General features: G+C 41.4%; 1 protein-coding gene across 3 annotated transcripts in view; it reads left to right on the top strand.

The window, feature by feature from the left end:
* The window catches only part of srlb (sarcalumenin b), a 52,880-nt gene that overhangs the window by 29,568 nt on the left and 1,201 nt on the right, over window positions 1-22,111 (top strand). The window contains exons 2-7 of one of the 3 annotated variants that reach the window (XM_080206738.1): window positions 1,380-2,519; window positions 6,333-6,458; window positions 9,415-9,510; window positions 13,388-13,420; window positions 17,516-17,632; window positions 19,241-19,474. In XM_080206738.1, coding sequence (XP_080062864.1) covers window positions 1,380-2,519; window positions 6,333-6,458; window positions 9,415-9,510; window positions 13,388-13,420; window positions 17,516-17,632; window positions 19,241-19,474 — 1,746 coding nt within the window. Of the gene's footprint in view, window positions 1-1,324; window positions 2,520-6,332; window positions 6,459-9,414; window positions 9,511-13,387; window positions 13,421-17,515; window positions 17,633-19,240; window positions 19,475-22,111 lie in introns of all 3 variants that reach the window. The other 2 variants (XM_080206740.1, XM_080206739.1) reach the window with 2 other exon arrangements.

Below are 22,111 nucleotides of genomic sequence, written 5' to 3'. Positions count from 1 at the left end.
TAAGACATTTTTAAAAAATCAAATCATGACAATTATAAAGACCTTACCCACCCTCCAAGAAGGTTTACATCCATTGATTTGTGACTCCCACACTGCAGGTTAAGGTCCTCAAACCAGCCAAAATGTGGTATGATTGAACTCGGCACTGAGGGGTTCACTATCCAGGTCCTGTCTGCAATTTTTAAATGTCCACACAGTCTTGCTGACTCAAAGAATCAGCCCAGGAAGTACTCATGTTGAAAATGTTTATAATAATTACAGCATGACCAGTTTACATAGGGTTACAAAAGTGGCTGAAGCAGTTATGGTGAAAAAAGTTGACAGCTGGTGTGTGTTAAGGTAAGAAATGTTATATGAACAATCTAAGAGTTACAAATGGGGACTGAGCTCTGCCTACATGCCTTCACTTTTGAACTTTCCCATCACACGTGGACTATACTTGGTTGAGTTCTTATGTTGAATGCCACAAGAGATACTATATATATATATATATATAGTATGTATATATGCACCTTACCACCACAGTGCTGGCCATTGTAATTGTAAAACATGGAAGTATTCACACAGGGTTATCTTCACTGCATCCATTTTCCTCAACTAATTGCTTGTCATCAAGCAAAAGCTTTGACTAATCTGGCCTGTGGCTTTGCTGTACTTCTCAGTGCCATTTTCTCAGCTTTTTTTCTGGTGCAAGCCAGAAGCTGGTCGATGGCTAGGAACAACGCTGAGGTGATTTAACCACTCCCTAGCCCAAATTCAGTACACCTATTGCCTTCCTCGTTGAGAAATGGTCTGTGTGGCTCATTTACGCAGTGAGCAGCATATTTACCAAATAAACTAGAGGCAACTCCTATAACTGTTTTCCAATATTTGTATAGACTTGTATCAGAAGGTCCCTAAACTTAATTTGCATTTTCATTGTCCAGCAAGGACAATGTTAGTGTTATAGTTCACTGCAATCTACAGCATTTCATGACAAATAGCTTCATTTGAGGGGCTAATCATAGTTCAATTACCCTACCTCTGACTCAGGACAAGTCTTCTGTTACTGGAAAAATCATAATCAAATTCAGATTAGTAAAGGATGCACAAATTTATCTTGACTTTATGGAGTTCTCACATAATCAATAATTCACCATTGAGTGATGCAGGCCTAATTGCTCGATCTGTCCCCTTCCCTAGAAATAACACCTGCTCTTGATATATTTCTGGGCCTGTAACAGCATTGGTTTGAATGTTTATTTTCCCTCTGAATTATATTGACCAGAAACACATCAAGAGAGAAACTGGCCTCAAACTGACTGATAATGTTCTGATCATTTAGAGCCAGGCTCAAGACTTCACCAAACTGAACAGTGAAGATGTTATCATTCTTGCAGGGAATCGAGCCTTGGCTGCTGACCCAGATATCGATGTGAATGATGAGAAGTTTATGAATGGTAAGCAGCAAGAAGAAAAGGCCAGTCCCCCACTGTATGCAGATTCATCTGATGGTAGTTCAGGCTTGGGATCACAAGGTCCCACAGCGGATTCCAATGATAAAGAAGAAAAAGGTCAGTCACTAATTGATAGTTGTGCAGCAGCATGCTCAAGATGTGCTACTGTACGTGATAATGTGATTAATGGAGGTGTGAAAGATCAAGAATGTCAAAGCAATGAAGCCAACTCCAAAAATGACACTGAGGAATTGATTGTGAATGATGAAAGAAATCAAAATCTAGTGTCTGACAGTACGGAGGACACAGCTAGTGCTCTTACTGATAAGGAAACTGGCGATTCTCAAGAACTGGATCGCAACAGCACAGAAATTGAAACAACTGTGGAAGGTGAATCAAATGAAATTGCAGAAAATGCCATTTATGAATCCCATGAGGATGAAGAAACAGAACTAAGACAGCCAACACAAAATGGGGCCCCTGAACATGCCGCAATTTCCAAAGAAACTGAGCTAAATAGCAACAATAGAAATCAGCACTCGCCTGAGCAAGATGATCCTGATGGTGAGTCGAATCTTAAGGAAGGTACTTCAGAGGAAACAGAAGAAGAAACAAAGGATCTGGAAGAGGAAGCATTGGATAGTCAGGAAGAGAATACCAAAGCAGCCAATTCTGAACAAGAAGCTAGTATGAGAAAAGGCGAACCTGAGGGGCAGGAGCAAAATGACGAGGGTACTGACAATGAATCAGACGAAAATGGAACAGAGGAAAATCTGATGGAACCTGAAGATTCTGATCGTCAGGAAACTCTAGGGATTTCAACAAGTGACAATGGCGATGGATCTGTGAAACATGAAGATAATAAAGAAGCATTTGTCAAGAAAGTGCAAGTATCAGATCAAAAATCTGAAGTTGCCGAGGATGGGATTAGTGAGCCAGGCTTCATTCATGATAAAGCTGTTTCCTTCCCAGGATCTGAGAACATAAGAAAGGAAGAATCTGCTGATTCTGAAGGAAGTATGCCCATCAGCACCAGTGATAACCCAAGCCTATCTCTAAAAATGAAGGAGCAGAACAGAGACGGTGAGTCAATGACGACTCATCATCTTAACAAGGCACTGACATGTTCAGTTGTTGGATTTAATTTTTCTTTTGGCTTCCCACTTCAATTTTATTTAACACATCAATTAATATGAGTGAGACTGACCAATGGAGTGGAGCTACTTTTGTGGACTTTCTGCTTGTGGTGCCACTAATTTCAATATTAATGCCTAGTGTGATTCATTGATAACATATTTCTCATGCTGCATGACTTCATAGTTTCTGAGTGGTTTTACCTCCTTTACCCAATACTTGTGGACAGAAATTTGCTTCGGGAGATGCCTCTCTGTGCTATTAGTGTGATGCTGTACTCTCAAAAAATATTTAAAAGATTAGAGCCATATAGAATTAATCCCAAGAATCAATGATTCTGTCATCTCCTGCTGTGCTCATTCAAATAAGTTTGTCCACTGAATTGTGTGCTCAAAGAAAATACATGTGTAGTCAGTATCAAGCAAATTCCAAAATTTACATGAAATAAAACTCTCTTTACGTTGTTCAAAAACATTCCAGAACAGATTAAACATCCACTTTGGTAGGAAGAATGGTAGGAAGGACTATTACTTATGTGGCGAAAAACTGCAGCAGGCGACGGTGCAGAGGGACCTCGGGGTCCTTGTGCATGAGTCGCAAAAACCCAGCTTGCAGGTGCAGCAGGTGGTCAGGAAGGCAAATGGGATGCTGGCCTTCATAGCGAGGGGGATTGAATATAAAAGTAGGGAGGTCTTGCTGCAGCTGTATAGGGCATTGGTGAGGCCGCAGCTGGAGTACTGTGTGCAGTTTTGGGCGCCGCACCTGCGCAAGGATATTTTGGCCCTGGAGGGAGTGCAGAGGAGGTTTACTAGGCTGATACCGGAGTTGAGGGGATTGAGCTATGAGGAGAGGCTGAATAAACTAGGCTTGTACTCGTTGGAGTTTAGAAGAATGAGGGGAGATCTCATTGAGACGTATAAGATGATGAATGGGATGGATAGGATAGAGGTGGAGAGACTCTTCCCGCTCAAAAAAGACAGTAGGACTAGGGGGCACAGCCTCAAGATAAAGGGGAGGCGGTTTAGAACGGAGTTGAGGAGGAACTTCTTCACTCAAAGGGTGGTGAATCTCTGGAATTCTCTGCCCGTTGAAGTGGTGGAGGCTGCCTCGCTAAATATTTTTAAGAAGCGGGTTGATGGGTTCTTGATAAGAGAGGGGATTAAGGGTTATGGGGAGAGGGCGGGAAAGTGGAACTGAGCCACAACAGATCAGCCATGATCTTATTGAATGGCGGGGCAGGCTCGAAGGGCTAGATGGCCTACTCCTGCTCCTATTTCTTATGTTCTTATGTTCTTATAAAGTTCCCTCTATATTGCCCCATTAAAAACTCCCAGTACAGGTTTAGCATGGGTTTGATATAGAGTAAATCTATCTCTACACTGTGTGCAAGTAAATTTATCTTTACTATGCTGAAATAAACTTTCTTAATTGCATCTTCAAAAAAGCTTTCTATACTATGTTCATTTACATTATCTGTGCTGTATGGAGGAGATTGCCAAAATAGTGTCAAGTTAGTTTTATGCCTGTAAGAACTGTGGTGAGACAGGGAGAATGGATTCTATATCAGACTTTTACAGGCAAGCTGGAACACACTTTTTGGAAACAGATTCAATTGAAGATCCAGAAATAGAAGGACAAGGTTCTATATCTCTATATCCCTTAGTCCTGCATTACAGATAATTGAGCTGAACTGTTCTGTCTGATTTTCACTCACAGTTAACTACGGATTAGTCATTTTACATTGGATAATGATGCTGATTTGTCAGAGTGTCCACCAGTTAATAAATTAGAAGACATAATACCCAAAGGTTTTTTCAGTGTTCTTAATGCAACAGTGCATTATGAGAGTATGTTAACTATAGTATGTTTCAGTGGTCTTTGTGCATTAATACATATCTAAAGCAGGGTGCCAAAGTGCTCAAAAGACCAGTGTTTACTCTTGATCAGGGATTATTTGAGGTGAAATGCTTCAAGGGTCTTTCTCCACAGAATGATGGGATATAGTCTTCAGTCACTGAGCTCTTCATTTAACCAGGCTATTGTGAGTGGCGGCCATGTGGGAACAGATCATTCTATGAAATGTATTTCTACTTTAATCCAGCTTTCTGCTTGCTCTACTGGTTTAATAATGTCTTCCTTCATCTACTTTCATACAAGGAGAGTAAACAGTATATAGAGGTAATGATAGATCAGGTGATTTGGAGACAGAAAATTGAGAAGTGATATAATTGCTGCTTTTGGGATTGGAGATAATGTAGCCCATGTCCAGAACAATAGAGTAAGAAGTTGGTAAGAACAACAGAAGCAGAGATAATGGTCGATGCTTGAAGGGAGATAAATTCAAAATAAATCTGTGGAAATATTTCATGATCTAGCACAGGCAATCTATGGAACAGGCTCCCAAGGGAGATGGTGGAAGCCAATACTGATACATTCAAAGGCAAATTGTATAGGTTTGTTTCAGAAAATAATACTTTGGTGAGACATGACATGGTAAGTGTAGCATGCTTGAGAAGAACAGGTGACTTTGCACCATGGCTGTAAAGATTCTAAATGTGAATGACATAAAATTAAGGGACAGTGAACCATCAGAGGTGAGCTGGTTCCATAAATCGGTGGTTGAAAGTATTCTACAACCCACTACTGTGGGGAATCAGACATAGATCCAGGCCCATCACAATGAAGGGAGTCAGAAATCCTGAAGTAGGCCAAATACCAGTCCCCTGAGCATGGGGGACTGGGTCTGCACATTGATTTTGTAGCCACCTGAAGGCTAAAGGAATGTTAAAATTATTTATTCATCACAAGTAGGCATACATTCACACTAATGAAATTACTGTGAAAATCCCCTAGTGAGACACTCTGGCGCCTGTTTGGGTACGCTGTGGGAGAACTTTTAGCGTGGCCAATTCACCTAACCTGCACATCTTTGGCCAAACCAACAGCAGGCTGGTTGATTTCACATCCTTTAAGTATTTTTTTAAAGTTTGTAAATCAAGGAAAGTTTCAGATTTTTTAAAATTAAAGGACTGTGGAGCAGCCAGTCAACACAATATAGTGATGGCTGATACTTAAGAAACAGGACTCCTACAAGGAATCAGGGTCTTCAGAAGGGAAGAAAGTTGGGAAAAAATTCCATGTTGCAGCATTACAATTTCGAGTTAGATATAACCAGCACCCAGAATACAATTTTACTTCCATTGTACAGAGGATGGAAATAACTTGGATTTTTATGGTGTTCTTCACATCCTCAGGATGTCCAAGAACATTCCACGGAATAATTTTTTAATTATTGTAAAATAATAATTGTTGTAATACAGAAAAATACAGAAGTCAATTTGCTCACGGCAAATTTCCACAAACAGCAATAAGATGAATGACCTCATGAGCTGGTTTTAACATTGTTGGTTGAAGATTGAAATTGGTCAAGACACTGGGAAGAATTCACGGCTCTTTTTCAAATTAGTGACATGGGACCTTTTACATCTACTCAACAGGATAGACAGGGCTTCAGTTTAATATCTTATTTGAAGGATGATACCTCTGACAGTGACAGTGTCTCAGTATAATGCTGGAAGTACGAGTCTGGATTTTGCACTCAAGTTTCTGAAGTGGGACAAGAGTTGAGAATATTATTATTGATCCAAGGCTGACAGGGAGAGTGAAGGTTGTGCCAGCAAATCTTTTGGAATGGGGATTCAGAGCATTTAAAATTGAGAAGAGCTGTTCATTTCTGATGTTTTCTTTCCTCTTTGTCTGCAGATGAAGGAGATGACGTGGAGGCGGAGATGGAGGAGCAGCCTGAGCTACAGCTACTTTACAGAGATCGACATCATATTGATAAAACTCTTCGGCTGAATGAGAAGACTTCATCTGATGATTACTCGGGTAAGTCAACTGCTGGGAAGGAAAAAGACTCTGGCTCTGAGCAAAGATTAGAATGTGGTCTGGAACTTTCACAAATACATAAATGCAAAAAAACTTGCAACTTAAATAAAGCTTCAGAAAGGCAGACAACTCAAAAAAGACTACACCGAAAGTACAATGGCACATGAAATTTTAACTTAAGTTGTAGTTACACATAACATTTCTCCATTAAGGTTTCAAGCAGAATTACGTGTCTTTAAGTCATAAGAATCATTTAGTGCGATTCTCCCATTTTTATTCCAAATGTTCCTACCTGCAGGAAAACCGGAGTGTTTTATGCTGGTGCTAGCAGTGTATGGTAGGAGGAATTCAGCCACCTTTGACATGTAAAAATATGCAAGATGTAAATCACGCCAGCAGGCGGCTTCATGGAGATCAGGGTGCCATTTTAAAGGGTGCCCCAATCTCTACATTCGGAGACAGCCACCCCCACCCTCTAACTAAAGATAGTCAGGGTGTCACTGCCAGAGTGACGCAACCAGGATGGCAGGGAAATGGTGACAGCCTCTTCTAAGGCTGAAAGTCACCTCCAGCACAAGCACGTGATTCCAGTATGATTGTTTGAGAAAAACAGTCAGCCAAGGTCTTCAGATCAAAGAGTAAGCCTGTTTATAAACATTGTGGTTAGAAAAGAGTGAAATTGAAAGTTCCTGACTGCTGTTTGACTTGTAATTTAGAACAAGCCTGAGATCACCATGCCAAGAGTGATTTCCAGTTTTCCCAGGGCAAGAAGGGGCAATCCAGTCATGAGACCCCCATCCAGGCGACAGTCCCAAGGTCAATGCCTTGCCCTAAGCCCGAGCCGACCCAACCCCAAGTCCCTTAGGGACCAGCTTGGCAGCAGTGTCATTTGGCACATGGGCACAAAACCCAAATTCTTGACAATCCCCCAACCTCAGAGTCCAAGGTGCCAGGTCTATGTTTGTCAGGACCTGTGCCAAATCCTGTCCACTGAACCTCCTGCTGTGGGGGCAGATGCATTACAGGAGGGCTTTGCAATTAAATGACCAATTATAATTATTCATTAGGTTCCCATCCACTCTGGTTGAGAACCTGATTGGGCTTGGTGCAGTGGGCAGGTGGACTTGCAACAGGTTGATGCGAGAATCCCACTTTTTGCCTAATTCACAATTCAACGGGTCATCATGATTCTTGCCAAGGACAGTGTCCCTGGAGAATTGCCCCTTTTTTTTTGGAACAGATGTCACAGTCACTCCAAAGGCTGTTTCTGACATTTCGTTTGGTGATTTTTCAGTGCTTTGGAGGCTGTAGTTCATATTAGCATTACATTTTTTGAAATCCAATTATTGTAGGCCATTTGGATTTGTTTCAATATAAATTATTTTTCAACAACCTCTGCTAGTATCGGATCCAACTTTCCTTGGATGGTTTGACATTTTTTGGGATGCAGTGGGAGTGAGGTCTCATCATCAGCATGGTGAAACGGAGCAGAATCCCTCTCATCCCTTTTTGGGGAAAATCAGGCAGATGCAACTTTACTGTTACTAAGAATACTGAGAAAATCTTATTTTCAAGAACATTCACAAATCCCACTTTCTTAGAAGTTAGTGAAGAAACCCATCATCAGCTGCTAACATCCCTGTCAGAAATGTTTATATCCACCACTAATTACTCCCTTGCAAAATGTTGAACATTGGGTAAACCTGTCGGTGAGGTGTGATAAGCAATATTTTTCAGTGCAACTACATGTCACAGACCAACACTGAAGGCTGCTTTAGAGTCATCAGTTTTTCTAGAGCTGGTCATAGAATTACACAGGGCAGAAGAGTCTCTTCAGCCCATTGAGTCTGCACCTACATGTGACAAACATCTGACTTACCTACCTATTCCCATTTATCAGTGCTTGACCCATAGCTTTGAATGTTATGACTTGCCAAGTACTTTGTAAAGGATGTGAGGCAGCCCACTTCCACCACTCTTCCAGGCAGCACATTCCAGGCCATCACCACCCTCTGGGTAAAAGATTTTTGTCCCACATTATCTCTAAACTTCCTACCCCTCACCTCGAACTTGTGACCCCTCATGACTGACTCTTCAACAAAGGAGAACATCTGCTCCCTACACACTCTGTCCATGCCCCTCAAAATCTTTTACACCTCGATCAGGTTGCCCATCAGTCTGCTCTGCTCTAATGAAAACAACCCAAGCCTGTCCATCCTCTCTTCACAACTTAAATGTTCCATTCCATGCAATGTCCTGGTGAATCTCCTCTGCACCTCCTCCAGTGCAATCATAGCCTTCCTACAAACGTGGCAATCAGAACTGCATACAATACTCCAGCTAGGCTTCACCAAAGTTCTATACAACTCCAACATGACTTCCCTGCCTTTGTAATCTATGTCTCGATTAATAAAAGGCAATTTTCCTGTATGCCTTTTTCACCACCCTTCTACCACTCATTCAGAGATCTATGGATAAACACACCAAGATCCCTTTATTCCTCAGAACGTCCTACGTGTCGTCATACACTGAATACAAAGGACAAAGAACAAGAGAATTACAGCACAGAATCGGGCCCTTCGGCCCTCCAAGCCTGCGCCGACCACGCTGTCTGACTGAACTAAAACCCCCTACCCTTCCGGGGACCATATCCTTCTATTCCCATCTTATTCATGTATACTTCCTTGTCAAATTAGTCACAAGGTTGATTAGTGGAGATGTGGAATCTTCTGAGGATGTGAGGAATATTTTCAAGACATGAGAAATTTCTGTAGTTTTGTTTCATACCTTTGGTGATCAGTGAGCATTTATACAGAGCAATGAGATGGAGTCCATTGGAGGGTATACTGAATGCATACTATGAAAGGCAAGGTCATTGGTTTACTTGACAAATGTTTTTCTGTGTGTTTTCTTGTCCTTTTATATACATTTTCTGTGTTCCCATTCTTGTCACTAGGTGTGCTTCAGCGGTTGCGGAAGATATACCACAATGCCATTAGACCCCTGGAGCAAGCATACAAGTACAATGAGCTGAGACAACACGAAATCACAGGTAGGACAGGAGGAAAATGCATATGTATAGACATTAGATGAAGATGTTAACTGTGACAAGACCCAAAAATGTAACAAAAAAAATTTAATCATTTCATACCATTGGCTTGTACATGGGTGCAAACATTGTAAAATCTACTGAGAGGGGAAACCAGAGTTTCAATTATACAACTGTGTCTAAAATGGAACATTATCATCCACTTGGCAAATGCATAATCAACATTTTATTGGAATAATTTACTATTGGTCTTGTTTCTTGTATCCTAAGAATTTTAGCATCTGAAGTCAATGCCATTGAAAGGAAAAAGAGTTAATTGTGAAAATTAGCAATACTGTGAAATCCTGCACTGTTGTTAGTTATTAGCTACTGAAATATTCCGTGAAGCTGAAGTCCAGTAAAGTCATATACAGTGAAATTGCTGCCATGTTGAGTGGAATGTTCTATATATGATTTCTCAATATCCATCACTGTCTATGATTCTATGATATAATCACTTGACCAGTCCATCAGCATCACGACAGGAATTCATGCTTGAAGAAGATCAGATCTAGCCAAGATTAGCAACAGAGTTTCTAACTGCTCCATCTCTAAAGCCTGGCTTTTGCATTATTGATTGATGTTTAAGGCACTGGCTGATCAAGGAGTTTAGACGATGTTGCAGTCTACTAGAAGAAAGATGTTGCCAGTAACTAATGAACCAAAAACTATCTTATTTGGGATTTAATTTCTTAGTGCCCCCTTTTGTTTAAATATATTTGAGCTCAAAGAGGTAGTTTTATTCAACATTGCATGTCTGTGCCCAAGTAGTTTCTGTTGCTGATGCTAGCTGTAATGTTGCCCTGAAATGTGAAGGAGAGACAATATAGATGAATGGGGAAAATCTTTGGATGGATACCAGCATAAGTCTAGAATATGTGGCATGTCTTCTCACCAATGAGATTGAACTGTATTCAAACACCTCTGGTTCTTGTGGCTGAGGGATTTCAGATAATATCCTTCCCCTTAATTTTACTCAAACTTAGGAAACAGTTTATTTGTCTTCCAATTTCCAGACCTGATGAAGGGACTTTAACAGACATTAATTTGTCCTTTTATTCTTTCTCCTACTGCACTGTCTTATTTTGGATTTTCAGCTGTTACTTCTGTAAATCTTTTTAAATATGTGTTACTTGCCATTGAAGTTGAATTGAGTTTGCAGCAGAAAAGTGTATTATGTTTTATTCTGTGAAACACCAGTTCCAATCATAATAGTGTGCTCTGGTTTTCACAGATGAAAGTATCAGTGAAACCTGTTTATTTTCAGTTTAGATATGGGAGCAAATCCAAGAACAATCTGACTCAATATTTGCAGTCAAATGACTTCTGTTTCTATAATCAGAGTTATTTGCTTATAAAGAAGCGCTCCAGAAATGATGATTTAGGGATGTAGTGTTGAAGCACACAGATGTTTGCCTCATCCCTGATGCACATTTCCCTACACTCTCTAGCTCACTGTTACTGTTGATCCTGTGACCAGTTCCTTTGTCATAGTTTCCAGAACTGAGATTGTTGAACTAACTGCAGAGCTACAGACCTGAATAATTTTCAGAATTAAGGATTAGAAATGACATGGGTAATGACTTGAGGGTGAGTGAACTGGATGAGGTGGCATGGGCCAGGAACTCGACTCCTGCTGACTTAGTCAATGTCACGCAAGGTGACAGCATGAGAACTAATTAGGCTAGGGAACGAAGGTGGGAATTAGCTCGTAATTCAATACTATGCTACTTTAAAATGGCTCATTTTGAAAAATGCACATGTGTGGACATTGGATGAAAATCTCACGAGGGTACAAAAATGCAGCAAAATAAACAAGGTAAAATATGTTCAATCGGGACTGTAAAATCTTGAGTAAGGTGCTAGGGCTTTGATTATAGAAATGATTGCCAAAAAAGAAAATAACATTGTTTTTGATCTTTGTGTTCAAACATCATTTATTTTTATCATTGATACAATCATGGGTGCTGTCTTTATGGCATAATAATCCTGAACAATCATTCAGCCATTTGACAACCCAATCAATATGGGTGGGTGTCCCCTTCAATGGGGGAAATACCTGAAAATAAAGTTTTAAGCATCCTTAAAATCAGAACCTGAGATTAAACAGAATAACAGCTGGAGTTGCTTGAGCAACTGAAATTTGTGCTTGGATGGCTAGAACCTGTAACAACATTTTGAGGGAATCACTGGACACTACTTTATAGGTTTAAACATCAGAAACCCTGCGAGAACATGAAGTGTGTTGGAATACAAAATTTTAAATACCAAGCTGATGAATTTGAGCACTTTGAAATACTTCCACAAGGTCTAGGTACATCTTCAGGAATTTGGGTGGGATAGGAAGCCACGGAAATATCAGCCAATGTTCCTTCTGTGACTATTTCTAGAAAATACAAGTGTGGACAGAACTGTATGGGCCTTGACAATGTGATGCTTTCCACAGTTAAATACTATATAACATCTAAGGACCAATACTGTGGACCATGCACATGGTCAATGAAACAAACTCTCTAACTGTGCCAGGTTGGCTGGAATCAATGGTGGTTGGCCAGTTGGGGCAGGGTGGAAAATGACACATGAGAAACTGGACCTTATGAGGTTAAACAGCCCAGTTACAAGCAACATGCTCTTGTAGAAGGCCAGAGATGCTTGGGAATATTATCTTAACATTTTCCCCTTCAGTGCATATGTACTGTGTCAGTGGGCTTTAATGGATATTTACCTCCTGTATTGCCCTATGTTTATGGTCTCAGGCACGTAGAAGAAATTAGAGACTCGCAGGTTATATTATTGTCCATGGTCATTTCACATTCAACCTGGCCGATTTTAACATTACCTGATTGACAGAAACAGGCCAGGCAGTTAGAATTGCCACACGTGACTCACCTACTGATGTCACACACTAATTCCTGGTCTTCCGAGCAAGCGAGGGGACAACCGTTGGAAACTTACAGAATTCCTCTTTAAAGATGCAGTTTAGGATTAAGAGACATAATTGGGATAATGGAATGCTGTCTTAATCAAAGCCTGGGTGGGGAAAGCAGTTGTGGTTTTACACCAGGAATAAGTGAGAAATTGTGTTGTGATTGAAAGTCCAAGTCTTATGTATTTTAAAAATTCATTGGGGATCCATGAGGAGCAGGACTGTTCCTCTAAGCTACATGAACTCAGGGTTCCCTTACCCAGGTGTTCCCTCTACCCGTCCCCAGGCACCTCCCCACCAACTCTTCAAATCGCAAGGTCCTCTTGAAACTTCCTCTCGCATATCACCTGTCTGCCCTTGCTTTGGTCTCCAGTAATAGCCATTGCTTCATTGCAACTGCACGCCTACCTCCCCGCCAATTTCTGGGGTGGGGTGGCGGGGGGCAGTAGGATGTTGGTGGGGAGCACTCATTGAGGCTCTGTAGACAAGACCTGGAAGTTTAATTTCCTAAGCCGCACAATCCCAAGATGTGGACAGTTTGGTACCCACCTTGGTTCCTATCCACCAAAACACTGCCCCCTCCCATTCCTCCACTAAGCTACCCACAAAACTCCTTGTCTCCAGTTTAAATCAAGGCTAATGTTTCACTTGAATTTTTCAACTGTTTTGGATCAAAGTAGATCCTTTGAGCAAAAACTAGCCAGATTTTAAAATTTATGATAAACACATAACTCTTGCATGCAGAAAGGAATAGCATGTTTAAATGTCAGAGTTTCCAACTTCCATGTATCTGTTTAATGTTTTGTTGTCACCATTTCTGCCTTTCTTCTTCTCTCTCTTTCTTCACTGAATTCATTTCTTTCCCTTTGCTTGACTCCACTCACTCTGCCTTTTTCTTCCCCTCCCATCTAACAGCCTACCCAGGACGTTCCATGAACTCATTCCAAGGTTGGTAACATTATCTGCCTCTTGCATGCTCAAGCCCAACCTTCTAACTATTACCAGGCAAAAGGCAGTAACACAACTGAGTGTGTGTGCAACTTGGTTGGAAAAACACCATTGGAAAGTGACCAGAAATTAATCATCCGGCAGCCAACAGCTTCTGCTTAATTCAGGCTCCATCTATCACATTTCCAGTCTACTCGGTGTCTGTACGTCTGTCAGTTCCACTTACGTTCATGTTCAGGGTTCCTACCAATTTGATGTTCCAGCCAAAATTTGAATAATATTGGTTTGAAATCTCAGAATATTGAGCAAGTCCAGTGAACACATACAGATGGAACAAAGTTTGACTATCAATCAAGAGGGATTTGCTTTTATCCTACCCAATCTCAACACTATATGTAATGAATATATTGACCAGCTCCCTGATCCCAGTAACATAACGTCATTTTTTTTATTTGTGGGAATATGGACATCACTGGCTGGCCAACGTTTATTGCCCAATCTTAGTTGCCCTTGAGAATCAACTGTATTGCGGCTCTGGAGTCACGTATATGCCAGACCAGGTAAGGGTGGCAGTTTTCCTCCCCTAAAGGACATTCATGAACATTATATCAAAACCCAATCAACAGCAATTTCGCCAAGAGCTTCAATCAAGTTGGTGGGTTAAGTGGAGGGTCATAAATGTCATTAGAAGCTGGAAACTGTAAATCGGAATTGTAGAACTAACCAGAACCAGCACGAAAAGGTAACTGTTATATGCTGTGCTGCCCCCTTTCCCATCAAAGGTAGATATTGAATACTCAGTAATTGACCCCCTATTTGGATAGGCTAGGAAGTTTGCTGGGGATTCATAAAGGTGGCTATAATGGGAAACTTAATTGGCACACCAGTCCAGTGAGTTTCAGGATACGGAACATTGTCAGAAAGTACAGAGGAAGCGTTTGATGGGGGCAGTGTAGAAGAAGCTCTATATCTAACCCGAGCTGTACCTGCCGAGGAGTTTGACACTGACACTAGGTTAGAATAAGTGGAACATTATTACTCACAGCTATAGCAAAGTATCAAGAATGTGAGGAAGAGGCTGTAATTCTATGAATAAATGCTCCAGCCCTTTCATTTATCTGAGGAACCAATTTATTAAATCCATATTCTGAAGGTGTGATATGGATTTGATGCTAGTGTTTACTAGTGTTCACTGATCAGCAGATGACAGGCTGCAGGACTGTGCATGTTACCTTTTTGCTCAACCCTTGAAGTTTGTGTGTAAGTGCACTGTCACTCTCTAGATCAGTTCCTGCCCCTCTGGATGGAACTATTTGCATGTATCTGACTGCTGAAATCGGACGTGAGCAAGAAACTAGCCGACGTGTTTGACAATAGGTGAGACAAGGGTCCTCAGGAGGATGTGTACTCTAGCATCTGTATTAAAATGTTCCGGGAGATTTTCCTAGCTCTGCACCCACGCACGATGGATTGTTTGACCACAGCAATGAACCAAAAAAAAGTGGATCGGAGGGTATAACTGTGAACCCGTCCAATTTCCCACCTCTTTTATTCAATGAAAGCGGACGCAGACCTAGGAAAATATAAAATATTGGAGCATGTTGCTCTTTAGGTTGTTCCGATGATCTGTGACAATCGCAGGTCAGCTGGTAATCTTCCCTGTTTGAAAATATTGACATGCTTTATATATGAACTCTGTTGTTATCTAAAACATAGATAATGCAGGAAATTCCCAAAAAGTCTGGAAATAAAACCTTACAGATCCGGTCGAGTGCCCTCGATGTCCGTTTGTACCCAGTTTACAGAGCAGCGCAAAGGCTCCTGCTAAAAGCACTAATCCGAAGTGTGCCTCCACATATAAAAACTGCACACCACTCTGTTCACTGGAGAGGTACGCGAGACGATCGCGACATGCATTTGAAACCCTATTAGAACCATACCTTAGAATCCTTACAGTGCAGAAGGAGGCCTATTCGGCCCATCGATCACAATCCCATCCAGACCTTATTCCTGTAACCTCTCTCATTTACCCTGCTAATCCCCTGACACTAGGGCTAATTTACCATGGCCAATCAACCTAATTTAACCTATTACTCAAAACAGTCTCGATATTCAAAGAAAAATCCGTCCAGCTCCCTGGTGAATTTCTTCACATTGCCCACCTCCACTTTCTACTTGGACAATTCTGGGCCACACCTTAGTCATTCTTTGTAAGACCAAACCAGGCGGATTCTCCGCTCATTCAAGATGCCCTGTGCACGAGTTTAAAAATGCGCTCTCAAACCTCTCTCTCCCTACATAACTACCTCAATTCTTGAACCTAATTCGGCTTCAATAAATTGCCCCAGTGGAAGTAGTCCCAAAATTTCGTCACATACTTTTAAACACATGTTCCCGATAATTAAACTCGTCACGGCATTAAAAAACGCGATCATTTTATTCAATTCCCTTCATAAGTCTTGAAAACTATAGTTATTGTCAAAAGATTCACAACGGCATAGAATGCAACCATTCATTCCATCATCGGCTACTTTTCATAGCTTCCAAATAATGAAACTCCAACTTCCATGTACATTGGAAATCCTCGTCCATTTGAGGATTACGACCCTCTGCCTGTCATTTCAAAGGGCCGAACTGCCTCCAATTTTCTACTGCACTTCAACAGAATGGGGAATTCGTCCTGGAAGAGAAACTGGAAAATCTATCTTCTGGAATTCTCTCAGTGACATGACCCCTCTCTTCGTATCTTCTTCAAATATTCTCCAAAATTGAAACAGCAGGTTCAAAATTGAAACAGCAGCTTATTCGTCACGAAGCCTTCAATGCCACACTCATTACTGGACGGACTTTGGGAGGTCCCAAGTCCATGAAAGGCCGATATTAATGCAAGTTTCTTTTTCTTTCTAATGAGGTTTCGTAAATTGACTAAACATAGGAAGAAACTCTTTTTCAGTCTCTGTTTATTTCATTCTTGTCTTAGTCTCATTGTTCCAATGTATATTTTGTTTCAAGATCTCTTTTCAGTTTCAGTCTCTACTTCTGTTGTGTTCCCTTTGTTTCAAGATGTTTTGGTTTTGTGTAACTCTAATGTTTCTTTAAATTTCCTTGCATACCTGTCTGAACATTTCCTAGGATCCGTCTTCCTTTGGGCCTTCTTGATTAACAACATGATTCAAAAGTACGAATCTTTGCTCACATACAGTAAATTAATCGACAAAGTGACTCCTCTGTACCCTGCCCTCATTTCCCTATACCGCAAACGCTTTCCTTGTTCAGTAACCACGAGTTCAAATTAACAGAACACAGTTAATCGAAGCAAGGAATCAGAGTGATATCTGCCTTAGTTAACAGCCTACCAGGCAATTCCCAACAACACGAATGAGGTCTTCTAAACAGACAATTCAAATACTTAACCTCTAAAATTATTGGGTCACAGTGAAATATGGCTCCTTGATTTGGTCATTTCACATCCCTTTAATGTTGACAGTCACTGATATGAAAGGAAAATTAGTCTTTCAGGTCCTTGGGAGATTCAAACAAGCTTCACAGTTAATCAAATGTTTAAGTTATGGTGTTCCTTGTAATATGTGGAAATACAGCAGCCAGTGTGCGCATATCAAGGTTCCATAAATAGCAATGTGAGGATGTTGGTGGAGAGTATTGGCGAAGAGAAGAGAATTGGTGAAGAGAATTGGCTGGAGAGAACACCCTTGCTCTTCTTCAAAAGAATGATATAACATCTTGGAATTTTCCCCTCAAAAGGACAACTTGGTACTTGTTTTAGAGGCTAATCTGAAAGACAGCACTTCTGCATCAGAATATCAGCACCAAATTGTGCTCTGGAATGGGACTTGAACCCACTATCTTCTGATTCAACAACTACCACTGCCAAAAGGCTAACACCCATCAATCTTTAGTGTGAGCGTAGGAAGGAGCTCAACAATTGCACCTACTTGTAGGACCCTTCTACATTATCATCTGCTTGGGAGGAATTTATTTTAGCTTAACAGGGACTGACCAATAACTCACTATACTTTTGTGTTACAATTAATAGTTTTTTCCCCTGTTATTGTATATAATCTGCTCTGCTTCCAGATGGAGAAATCGTATCAAAACCAATGGTGCTGTTCTTGGGACCATGGAGTGTTGGAAAGTCCACCATGGTCAACTATCTCCTGGGGTTGGATGAGACTATCTACCAGCTTTATACAGGTATTGAGACAAGCAATGTAAAAGAGAGATTGAAGAATCCAGGCCTATAATTGAGATGAATGATAGGTGACTTGATGAAGTGTATAAAATTATTTGGGGGTTTGATGGGCTACGGATTCTGGAACTAAGGTCACAGTCTCAAAATAAGTGATAGGTGATTTAGGGCTGGGATGAAAGATATATCTTCACAAAGGTTTGTGAATTGAAGGAATTTTCTATCTCAGCTGTGGATCCTAGTCATTGAGTATATTCAAGAAAGGTTAATAAATTTTTGGGTACTAAGAATCAAGGGGTAGGGGATGGTGAGTTGACTTCTTATTGAACAGACTCAAAGGGTCAAATGATCTATTCCACATGAGTTTTAATTCACTTCATATCAATGGCAGTCAGCTCCAAAAGAAATTACTTTGAGTTTATGATCAGATAGGAAACCAGGCTGGAAAGAACAACTGGTTCAACTGAGTTCATGCGCTGCTGTACTTGCATGAACCCAATGTTATTTATACTTCATTTAAATCATTGATTAAGATGAACGATTTCTCAGCTGAAGTGCAGGAACCTTCAGAAAGCTTGGTATCATTTGCTTTGTTAACAGAACCTGCACTACCAGAATAATGAGAGAATATCTAAAATCAAAGTATTGTCTTTTGCAGCTATCTTTAATTAATTTTGAGGCTTATTTCACAAGCACTCATAGAATCATTCAACACAACGGTCATTCAGTCTATCCATTTAGTTCCACTTCCCTGCTCTCTCATTGCCCTGCAAAACTTCCTTTTTCAAGTAAGAATATACTCCACTTTCTTTGGAAAGTTAATATTGAATCTGCTTCCACTCTTCGTTCAGGCAGTGCATTCCAGATCATCATAACTCTGCGTAAACGTAACGATAATGAATATGAAGGGCACCATTAAAAGCGATTGGCGAACTGAAGAGATTTAAAGATGCATTATCTGCTGTTTTTACGCAACTGAGTTGTTACGATCTGGAATGCACTGCCTGAACGAATAGTGGAAATAGATTTTGATCCTATAAATATCATTTGTCACAAACCCATAACTTTGCTACGGAACGTCACATATTGGTTCAAACAAAATAATATAATCACTGTCCAAAAATCTATATTTTGAATGCACTCACGGATTGGGAAAACGTGTCCACTGGCTAAGTCTATACATATATATAGAAAAAAATGGGCGAACCGTTCGTTCATGAGCAACAAGCAGAAATTTCCTGCCAATATAGTCTAAACTGAACACATTGAACTCCAGCTTGCAGCACAACCTTTCTTGTCCAGTAGAAATCTAGAATTCTCCAGGAACATTTGAGATTCAAGGCTGAAATTTTGTTCCCATGAAAGGTCGTCGGGCTAAACCGTAAAATCGGCTTCTCTCCACATTTGCCGTCTGTTTTCCATTTTTATTTCAGACTTCCAGTGTCGGCAGTAGTTTGCTTCAGTAGATAGATTTTCATGGAAGGGAGCAAAGGCAACTGAATGGAGTGAGGTGCAGATCAGCCACGATTGAGTTGAAGGGCAGAGCAGGCTTGAAATACCGAATGAACTACTCATGCCCCTAATTTTATTATGTTCTCCATTTCGTCCATAAGGCGCGGAACCCACTACATCGGAATTTACTGTGTTGATGCACGGGTCTAAGATACGCACAATAGAAGGAATTGTCATGGCTGCTGACAGCGCTCGATCATTCTCTCCTCTGGAAAAGTTCGGACAGAACTTTCTAGAGAAACTTGTTGGCATTGAGCTCCCACACAAGCTGCTGGAACGAGTAACCATTGTGGACACGCCTGGAATAATCGAAAACCGTAAACAGCAAGAAAGAGGTAAGAGGTAAATAGCAGAAAGTCGGCTAATAAGAGCTCCGAAGATTCAATTGGGTGAGGTGAGACAATATATAGTTGGGGAACTATGACCATCTCTACCTCAGACCTAGGGAACGGAATGCGGACATGACACTTAAAAGTAACAGCGTTACTGAGTAGGACAGTAATGAACGGAAAACCGCGATGATGCAGGTTGAGATGGAAAAATGACAGCAAGAAAACTTTTAGATTCTTCTACCCATGGTTATAAAGACGTACAAGGACCAGATAAGCTATATTGGCTACACAGTAGGGCTGATTCCACACTGGGGGACTTTTAGTGAGGGCTGGCAGTCAAAATGAAGTAAGAAGTCTCACAACAAAATAACTACAGTTAAAATGAAGCGCAGGTTGGGAACTCGTGGAGACCCCCATGTGTTTCCAGTAGGTGAGTTAATGATTTAGAGGGAAGTGCCCAGATTATTAATAGATACAGGACAATAACGATCACAATATATTCGAGACAAAAACACATGGAGTTAAAATGTAAAACTGCAAGAATATCATTCAGATATTTTAACTTTGTTAGAAAGTCTACTTTGGGTGTTTACTAACTTGGAAAAAACCAAAAGAAAATTACAGCACAAGAACATCCCTTCGGTCCCCCCAAGCCTGCTGCACTGAACCAAAACCCTCTACCCTTCTGGGGACCGTATCCCTCTATTCCCGTTCTATTCAGGCATTTGTCAGGATACCCCTTAAATGTCACGATCGTATCTGCTTCCACTATCTCCCCGGCAGCAAATTCCAGGCATTCCCCACCGTCTGTGTAAATAAAAACTTGCCTTGTACATCTCCTTTAAACCTTGCCACTGACCCTTAAACCTGTAGTCCCTAGTAATTGATTCTCCCAACCTGGGAAAAAGCTCCTAACTATCCACTCTGTCCATGCCCCTCATAATCTTGTACACTTCTATCAGGTCACCCCTCAACCTCTGTTGTTCCTGTGCGAACAAACCAAGTTTTTCCAACCTCTCCTCATAGCTATTGCACTCCATACCACACAACATCCTAGTAAATCTTTTCTGTACCCTCTCCAAAGCCTCCACGTCCTTCTGGTAGTGTGGCAATCAGAATTGAACACTATATTCCACGTGTGGCTTAACTAAGATTCTATAAAGCTGCAACATGACTTGCCAGTTTTTAAGCTCAATGCCCTGGCCGATGAAGGCAAGCATGCCATATGTCTTCTTGACTACCTTCTCCACCTGCGTTGCCACTTTCAGTTGCCACGTTTACTTTAAAAAAGCTTATACAACAAAAGTCTGGCATCAATGTAGTGCCCTTGTGTTGGAAATAATTCTAATGTATTGCACTGAGAGGAAAAACAACAGCAATTAAGTGCTGGAGCTCAGCCCAACAGGTACACAGGTAGGAAGTAGGGCAGAGGTGTGGAGTAGGGAAAGCACATTAAGTCCCAGCTGCAAGAATAAGAGGCTTGATATGGAACTTAAGGTTAGACGTGATCAGAAGGCACATGACATGAAGGGATTTGGAACATGATGTGAAAAGGGAGGAGTGTATTTTTAATTCAGTTCACTAAAAATAGTTGGGTGTATGAGCAATCGATCCCCTTCATTCAATTCTAGATCACAGGCGATCACAATTCTAGATCAGAAGGCGTTTGACAAGGTACCTCACAAGAGGTTATTGCAGAAGGTAAGGGGGCATGGAGTTGGGGGTAGGGTGTTAGCGTGGAAAGAGGATTGGTTGTCAAATAGGAGGCAGAGAGTGGGGGTTAATGGGTGCTATTCGGATTGGCGGTTGGTGACTAGTGGAGTGCCCCAGGGGTTGGTGCTGGGGCCTCAGCTATTTACCATTTATATAGATGATCTGGAGGAGGAAACCGAGTGTAGGGTGTCGAAATTTGCTGATGACACCAAGATTGGTGGAACGGCAAATTGCGCAGAGGGTGTGGAGAGTCTGCAGAAGGATCTAGATAGGCTGGGCGAATGGGCCAGGAACTGGCAAATGGAATTTAATGTTGGCAAGTGCGAGGTGGTCCACTTTGGTAGGAATAATGGTAGGAAGGACTATTACTTACGGGGCGAAAAACTGCAGCAGGCGATGGTGCAGAGGGACCTCGGGGTCCTTGTGCATGAGTCGCAAAAACCCAGCCTGCAGGTGCAGCAGGTGGTCAGGAAGGTGAATGGGATGCTGGCCTTCATAGCGAGGGGGATTGAATATAAAAGTATAGGGCATTGGTGAGGCCGCAGCTGGAGTACTGTGTGCAGTTTTGGTCGCCGCACTTACGCAAGGATATTTTGGCCTTGGAGGGAGTGCAGAGGAGGTTTACTAGGCTGATACTGGAGTTGAGGGGGTTGAGCTATGAGGGGAGGCTGAATAAACTAGGCTTGTACTTGTTAGAGTTTAGAAGAATGAGGGGAGATCTCATTGAGACAGATAAGATGATGAATGGGATGGATAGGATAGAGGTGGAGAGACTCTTCCCGCTCAGAAAGGACAGTAGGACTAGGGGGCACAGCCTCAAGATAAAGGGGGGGCGGTTTAGAACGGAGTTGAGGAGGAACTTCTTCACTCAAAGGGTGGTGAATCTCTGGAATTCTCTGCCCGTTGAGGTGGTGGAGGCTGCCTCGC

This window comes from Carcharhinus amblyrhynchos, chromosome 18 (assembly GCF_965287045.1).
Source record: "Carcharhinus amblyrhynchos chromosome 18, sCarAmb.v2.hapA, whole genome shotgun sequence".
Lineage (NCBI taxonomy): Eukaryota > Metazoa > Chordata > Chondrichthyes > Carcharhiniformes > Carcharhinidae > Carcharhinus > Carcharhinus amblyrhynchos.
This window is presented reverse-complemented; position numbering and strand designations above follow the sequence as displayed.